Genomic DNA, 8558 nt, shown 5'->3' with positions numbered 1-8558 from the left:
TATGTGCCCAAAACGTGCTTATCATGATAATTGAAACTTTTTGTTTCTTTAACAGAGCCATTTACCCTGTTATAATCTGTTATTTGGTTCAATTGAAATGAGGATCTCTAAGAATAAGTTATCTGAATGTTTATAAATATAATTTTCTCAGAGAAGAAATAAAAAACAATCCAGTGCCAACATGATTAATATTAAACAAGTGAGTGTTAATCATTCAAATGCATTTATCGTGAGTGATAGTACGCGCGACGGCTTAGAATTATTATTAAAGTGATGTTCAGACTATTATGGGAAAGTGTAGTGATCATTACATTGACTAGTTAGTATTGTGTTTTTATTTAAATAGTATTTAGTGTAATAACTGTGCACGTAAATATTTTGTGTATTACTGCACTATTTGAGGCCTTGGATTTTACTCTACCGCTCAAAACGAATGCGGAATACTGCCTTCGCACACCCGAGACGTCAAAGAATAGTTAGCAGAACTCAAAGTTTTATAGGATACTTTATAATATTAGTACCTATAGATATATCATCCTTCACTAATTTAGCAACTTTATTTTTTATATTAAGGATTTTCTTAACGTAATTCTAAAGGCAGTCTTTTGAAACTTTACCAGGCCTTACAAACTTGTTTTAGCCATATCTGTGTAGAAAGCTGTAAGATGTAGAATTTATACTACTTTAAGTATTTCAAAAATAAATAGTTAGGAACGCTAAGTTCCAAATTCAAGTTCTTAACACTAGAAAGAATATTTTGGGTGACTTATAAAGTGTTTGAAATTTAACCTTTATGTTTCCTTCAATAAAAATATCTATGAGTACAGGTACAGTAAGGATAAAATGTGACTTCCACGAGTGCCACGTTGACCCCTCGTTGACTCCCGAAGAAGGTCCCCTGGAAGAGCTACACTTCACCTGGCTAGCAGCTCTGCAGTACATACACAGTAAGATATATTATATACTTACGTAATTAAGATCAGACATCTTTAAACTTGCTAGTAGTATGCTGATGAGTTATGAAAAATATGTGAAATAATTTGATTAACTTTGGATAGTTTGCAAACGTTATCTGATTCCAGAACTAGTATCCTTGTACTCTGAGTATTATTGTAGCTTAAAAATAAACAACAATAATATTTATATTAAAATGTTTCAGTTGAAAAAGGCAACCCGCATTACACAAGAGTACCCCGCGTTGTGCTTGTATCTCCACAGTACACACTATGCACCGCTTACGACGCAGTCAATGTACCAGAAGGATATGCCCTGTTAGTATATTTGCATCTATCATGATTACATAACTATATAAAAACGTCTTCGTATCAAATGATAAACTAAGCAGCAACACTCACTTGGTCTTATCCCACGACAAGTAGGGTCGGCACAGCATGCTTTCTTTTTGAAAAGCATGCTGATAAGTGATTTGCCCGTTGTTTTTACATCCGGCTGCCTGCCTAAAGTCAAACTCCCTAAGGGTAACTTGGATTAATGGTATAGGAATCTGGTAAATAGGTTGGGCGGAACTGAGAGGAAAACGTTGGTGAAGGCTGCAGCGGCGCGGGAAAAATTGTTTGTTACCCGTCTTTGTATTAAGATTTTAATATGAATGCCGTAGTTAGATAGTTTCACACTGCGATAATGTGAAACATGCATATTCAATGTTTACAGAGGCAATATAGCGTTTGATGTTTACGAACGAGATGAGTCTGAATGTGGGATATCAGCGTCAGACTACTCAGCGGGCGCGGAGTGCGACTCCTCCGTCATGATAATGCCGATTTCTGATGTCGTAGTACATCCAGACTATACACGCTACAAGTTTGTGGACAGCGTAGCTTTACTTAAATTGCTACAACCATTAAAATCAAGTAAGTTTTATATTTTAAAATAACTCAGACATCAAATTGAAAATATTATACGTTAGATTATAAGCCAGTTCATAGTTAAAACGAATACGAAACATCGTATGAACTTATTTGATTCAAGACAAAATAATAAATTGTGAAACAGAATTTCCATACAAAAAATCATTTTAAAAGTTTGTTTAGTTAATGAAATACCAATTCACTGAAAGAAATGTAATTAACGCTCGTCTTTTAATATTTAAGTACATAATTGTTAATTGTATTTTAATACACCATTATTATTATATCTAACCTATATTACTTCAGCATTATTTTAACGCTTTATTTTGGAAAAAAAAACTCATAAAATAATAAAGTAGTACTAGTTTTTACTTACCAATAACCTAATCTTATTACTTTTCAGGATACATGCTGCCGGTGTGCTTACCGTTTATGAATTTTCTAGTGGACAAAAAAGGGCATCTGTTACTAGAAGACTTTATGCATATCGATTTTGCTTCTGGTAAAACCTTAATTCTTGGCAATTTTGAGACGCCATTGATTTTTTATTATTTCGACTATTTAAATTACGATATGCATAGGTAGCCGTTTATTGAGATAACATAATATATTTCAAACCCTTGTTAACTCATTTAATCTTAATGAAGAATAGTTTTTATACATATTTTATTCATTATTTGTACAATAATTATTTATATTCACCCAACCCGCATTTGGCCAGCGTGGTGGACTCCCTCAATACGGGAAGAGACCCTTGCCCAGCAGTGGGACATTAAAGGGTTAAATTTATTTATTTCACATTTGCAGCAGCACCAAGAAATTTCGGAGATGAGGACAAAGAACTAGATATCGTAACGTTGGTCGCTAATGACAGATGCCCGCAAGTATGATCTACATAATATCTACTACTACAGCTAATATTTCCCTTTTCAAAATAAGTACATTAAAATCATTTTATTATTTTAATATGATATATAACCATTCCTATTATTAACATTTGCATGCTGTAATGTTATGGCGAAATGTGTACTGCTCCTATAAATTGTTATTAATATCTTTGTTATTACCACATTTTTGGCAAATAAATGATTATGATTATGATTACCCATCATAGGATATTGCAGTTACCTCTCTCACCGAACGCAATTCTACTTCTTTTCAGAATACAACGAATACGAACATGCCTAAGACCGTGTGTAGCACTCGCTGTGGATTCGTTTCTGGATCGCCACTCATTGTTCACGAGGTTTCTGGATATTGGACTGTAGTAGCATTGTCTTTAGGTAATTAATAGTTATGTAAATAAAGACTCAGGGTAATTCAGAAAGAAGAAAATTTACTTAGTAAAACCAGCACTGAGACACATAAGAAAGATACATAGTACAACACGATATCAAATGGTTGAGGATGTGTCTCACGGCTGTACCAAATAGGTACCCAGATCAGCTTAATGTCAAGCGCGAAAGGTGCTTGACGCTGGTTTAATTTAAAATTAATAATTTGTCAAATTAAAACTATAATAATCATTATCGTAGGTGGAAATTTATGTGCGGATCCTCTCCGCGTTAGTAATCCGACTCAGCTGCCGTCGCAACACATCGCGATATACCCCTACGTGAATTGGATCACTGAAACTATATCTGGTCGTTCTTTGGACGAGCTCTCTAAGGACGATCCTTTCGGTAATGCCGTATTTCATATACTTACATACATTATCACTATTTTTATTCATTTTACATTTATGCATAACTTAAAATATGTTTCCAGTGTGGTAAAGACTTGTGTTGTTATGAACGTTATTTACCTAGAATTACATTATATGCTATGCTCAGCATCAGTTTATCCGACCCTTAAGATTTTATACTTGGGATCTAGTGAGGCAGGCATTGAGTGTAGCAATCCTATAATATAATTTTCTACCAGGTTACGGGATTCTACGATCAGGCAATGCATCGGGAACGGAGCGAGATCGGAAATGGGTGGGGCACTGGTGGATGGCGGGCCTTAAGTGTTTCTTTCGAGATTATTTCAAGGAGTGCCGCAGATTCTATTACGAAATCTTTAAGATAAAACCAAAGACAGACGAAGATAAACATCATAGCATATTCTTCGATTATTTTTTAGAGGTAATGTTGTCAATATTTATTTTCACCTTTTTTATTATTTGTAATACAAATTACTATTATACTAAGCTAGACTATGACTATGATAAAAAAGAAAATATTTACAATTACAAAAAAAACGAAGTATGAAACGCTTCTCGTGACCAAAGAAAGGGCTGGCATTTATCTACCCCAACGCGTAAGCATTGCCATCCAACGTGGCAATGCGGTTCATTTTATTTTAATGTTAATAACATGATTTTGTAATAATAAACCTGTAATATTATTTTTCCAGCTGGAAGCCCCACCTGGTTACAAGATCATTTGCTTGAAGGTCAACCTGCCGTACACCTACGTGGAACCTACCGTGTGGGAGCTAGGCTCTCCACTCGTTAGAGTCAGTTGTTTTTATATACATCTACCATAAGCATAACACTTGACAGATTAATAAATCTTACAGTACTAAAAATACATAATTTAGCTGATCAGTGCCTCGATTCTCTACTACTATCGACTATCGACAGCCGAACTGTCATCGAGAAATTTTGTATGAAAATCTGATCAGCGCCTCTGACGGGTGTCGTAGGAAACATTTTGGCAATACATTCTAAATGTCAAAAATTCGATAGCTAGCCGGTTGTCGGTAGTCGATAGTGATAAAGAATCGAGGTACGGGTATTATGTTTCACAGCTAAATTGTTATACAGATTTCGATGACATATTAACTAATTATAATGTCATAATTTTTAAAAAGAAGAATAAACGACTATTTTCTCTCATCATACATTAAATATTGGCATAATATACAGAACTGAAAATTATAAGATATAACTTGGTTACTAGATAGTTAATAGTTACTTAAAAAATGATTGCAGGTTCGCATCCCTTTGCTCCCGATTAAACACGCATACATATTACGAGTAGAAGCGTGGCACCAAAGGTTATTGGAAGAAGAATCGGACGAAACCGAAGAGGATTTCAAATAATTATATTATATATTTTCAAATAAATCTTTTTTACCGATGTGTAACATTTGATGAACTGCAGAAGACAGTTGAAATAATGTATTTGTCCTCACTGTTCAGATTTAACTTCTAGATCTTCTTCTATAAAAGCTTCTTTTATTTAAGTTACATTTTAAAAACATAGTAGTTTTGTAAATTGCTATTATTTGATTTAGCGATGATTCCACCGTAATCTTAGGGATTGTTTTCCGAACAGGCTGAATATGCAACTATTTTGCCTCTGATCGCCGATTAACACAAAATTCAATAAAACGTGTAACGTTCACCAAGGCACATACTTGACGAGCACGTAAAAAACTCAAATAGGTACTCATTCACACATCGTAAACATCACACCAACTGCCATAACTTGAATATGCAGAAATATTAGGTCGGGGAAAAAGTCTTTTCGCATTATAGTATGTATGAACTTGTAATAAAATCTCTTTGTCTTCAAGAATCACAAATGAGTACACGGTTCATTAGGTTTCTTTCAGTGAGCTCGTGAGGTACCCAAATATCAAGCTTTTTTGTGAAGAGAAAATATTTTATTACAAGTTTCACTATAATGCGAAAATACTTTTTCCCCGACCTAATTATATTTATAAAATTATTTTTTTAACTAATTTTACAACTATTCTTTGTTCAAAAAATGACCACTTCAGAGTTTCTTGCCCGAAACGACGTAACGATATCTAAGCACTAGAGAGTATTAACCCCGACGCTCGGCATTTCATGGGCTATGAATTAGACCCCGCATTTTACGACTACCCACAACTTGTAGACAATTAGACGCCGAGCATCAAGAGCAGCCTGAACTGTATTTTAAGACTAACTTTTATTCATACAGAGCTTGGATACGATGTAGGTACGATGATACTAAGAATTTATAAAAATAAAAAAAAAATTAAGACCTAATAATAATATTTATATCAGCTCCGTATTTTTCTCTTGTTTGGATTAATCCGACTGATTACTTTTCCTCTAAGCATTGCGAATGAATGAGATCAATCGGAAAACCGGAAAAGGTAACGTGATAATGCAATTCTTACGAAGGTCGATATTTGGAACAAAAGCGTGAAACTTCATTAATGGGAAACCTTTAAGTTAATAGAAACCATGCGAAACATAGATTTATTATTATTATACCATTTTCAATTTAGCATACAACTATTTCTAGGCCACTAGAATATTGGAGATTTGAAAAACTTTAAAGAATGTTTTTATACGAATAACTGCTATTGACAATTGTAAAGTTGACGTGACTTGTGTATGCATTCTTCAAGGCAAAACTAGGTTAAGTGCAGAAATACAAATAAATGTAAGCTCATGAAGTGAACCCACAAGCCGCTACAATCCTTTTGTTTTCTTGATATAAAGCTGAAGAACTTGTAAGGAACAAACAAAGAAACAAGACTCTCGCGAAGGCTTCAAACTCTCATCTTAAATTAAAAGTCCTTGAGTTCAACGTCACTGCACACTGAACAACTACGAACAACTACATAAGTATTTATCTGAGAAGACTCCTTTGTAATATTAATTACAATGCAAAGTTTTCATTTAACTTTATTTATTAAACTTGACATCTACTGCATTTCATTCAAATTATAAAATATATCAAATACTTCAATTTCTGCAAAATTGCAAAGTCAAGAATTTAAACCTGAACTTAGTCTTTATTTAGTAACTTAAAGAAAATAACGCCGGGTATCTAATGTAATGACGATAGCCAAGACTTGCAGAAAACACATGAATCAGAGTTCCTAGTTTTTAACAGTTACAAAAATGAACTCTTACGTAACGTATGTTAATAAGGCACTTGTATAATGCCTTATTTAAAAAAATATTTAAAAAATCTGTATTTTGTTGAATGCGAAATTGAAATGTTTTTTGATTATTCAGTCTTTTCGACAATTTTAGGTGTTAAATATATTTTATTAATTTCGAAATTTACTCTCTGGAAAGAGAGCAGTAACATTATTAATAAATTATATTTGAAATTAATATCATTAATCATAACTGTTCCGTTGTTATTAAACCAGGGAACGAGTTCCACATTTCGAAACTCATTTAATTTTGTAAATAAAATGAATGTGCTTCAACAATCCCACAACGTTGTGTTTCCGACAGTCTCTAAGACGGCCGAGTTTTTGTTGATGCCGTAATTAATTAGGTAACAAAGCATTAATTAAAATGTCTCCTAGAATTGCAAACGCCTTCTGTGGTGTGTGTTAATGTACGTAAGTAAGTAATGTAAGGAAAGATAGAAAATAAATTACATTGTTTTAATCATGGCTCTTTTTTCCTAATAAAAATTGTCAACAATACACAATATCCAACTAATAAAAAATGTTAAACAATTTAAATGCAAACTTTTTGTTTCGTTTCATACACAAACTTTTAAGCTTTGAAATAATCACTGTTAGTTAATCAGCAGTTCCGACTGACCTTCTCTTGACTTCTCTACTGACTGTCTCTTGTCATAACTAAAAGCAGACGTGTTTATTGCTGCAATACTTAGCTTTTATATAAGAAACCTGTGGAGGAACGAGGTGTCATGTTCCTCCACACAGTACTCCTAGTAGAAGTAGGTACTTAGCAGTACTTCTCCACGGAAGGTAGAGGAAGTAGTACACGTATTTCCACAAGTCTTGCCTAGTGCATTTCCAAACATCGACGCACATGTCGTTTAAAACTCTCAAAGATCTTTTAACTCACAACCCAAATCTCTCCGCATCAACCAGTATATTATAGCCGTATGCGTTCGAGGTACATACATTGTATTTGAGGAAGTTAAACGTCACGTACACATGGTCACTCAGGTGCATTATTGAGTTACCAACTATACAACTTACTAATGTACAGAAAACTTACAAATCAATAAGTTGTCCAAGCCATTTGAGGAAAGCTTATTAATAAAGTATTGGGTACCATTTATCAAAAAGCGATACAAGAGATTCCATGAACACAACGATATTCCCGACGACGAAATAAAATCAATGCTCTGACTGTAACGTTTGCGTCGTACTTCGCTATCTTCATGACTATCAAGGCTTCCTTAATTACGCTTCCCGACCAACAATTTGATTAGCGCAGCCAACGTGGCTGACACACGGACGTGCCGAGTGGTTAACCGTGTCCGCTAATTGAGGAAAATATAAGGTAAATGGAAATAGCCCACGTGGGTTCGGGAGACGACTACCAGAAGAATTATTTAGAGATACTATTATTACTATAGCTCACAAATATTGATTGCATTCGTAAGTGTTCGTGTGTGACTTGTTTAAGAACCCAACCCCGAAACCTTTCAGTGTCGCTAGTAAACGACATGAATAATTAATATAACATTTCCATTACACGTGAAGCTAGGTTATTGGTTGGCTTCTACGATCTAAGTGAGTTTGTTCATACAAACTAGCTACGTACTTACAGAGAAAGTCGTTGTTAATTGATTCTCAATCGTTTCCATACTCTTGAATTACAGCAAGCTAGCAATTTGCTTGCATCGCGCAATATATATATTATTAATTATATCTACTAGCGATAGTAAAACACAAGAAATAATGAAGGTTTTTTTAAGTCAG

At 34.0% G+C, this 8558-nt stretch overlaps 1 protein-coding gene across 1 annotated transcript; it reads left to right on the top strand.

The window, feature by feature from the left end:
• The first annotated feature begins 223 nt into the window (after positions 1-223).
• Positions 224-4956, top strand: LOC142981275 (uncharacterized). The gene is made up of 11 exons (XM_076127071.1): positions 224-319; positions 828-947; positions 1160-1271; positions 1672-1871; positions 2272-2370; positions 2676-2752; positions 3031-3151; positions 3404-3550; positions 3792-3994; positions 4266-4367; positions 4846-4956. Exons 1-11 carry the CDS (start codon positions 274-276, stop codon positions 4954-4956), a joined length of 1338 nt encoding a protein of 445 aa, XP_075983186.1. The 5' UTR covers positions 224-273.
• The last annotated feature ends 3602 nt before the right edge of the window (positions 4957-8558 follow it).

This window comes from Anticarsia gemmatalis, chromosome 19, assembly GCF_050436995.1.
Source record: "Anticarsia gemmatalis isolate Benzon Research Colony breed Stoneville strain chromosome 19, ilAntGemm2 primary, whole genome shotgun sequence".
Classification (NCBI taxonomy): Eukaryota; Metazoa; Arthropoda; class Insecta; order Lepidoptera; family Erebidae; genus Anticarsia; species Anticarsia gemmatalis.
This window is presented reverse-complemented; position numbering and strand designations above follow the sequence as displayed.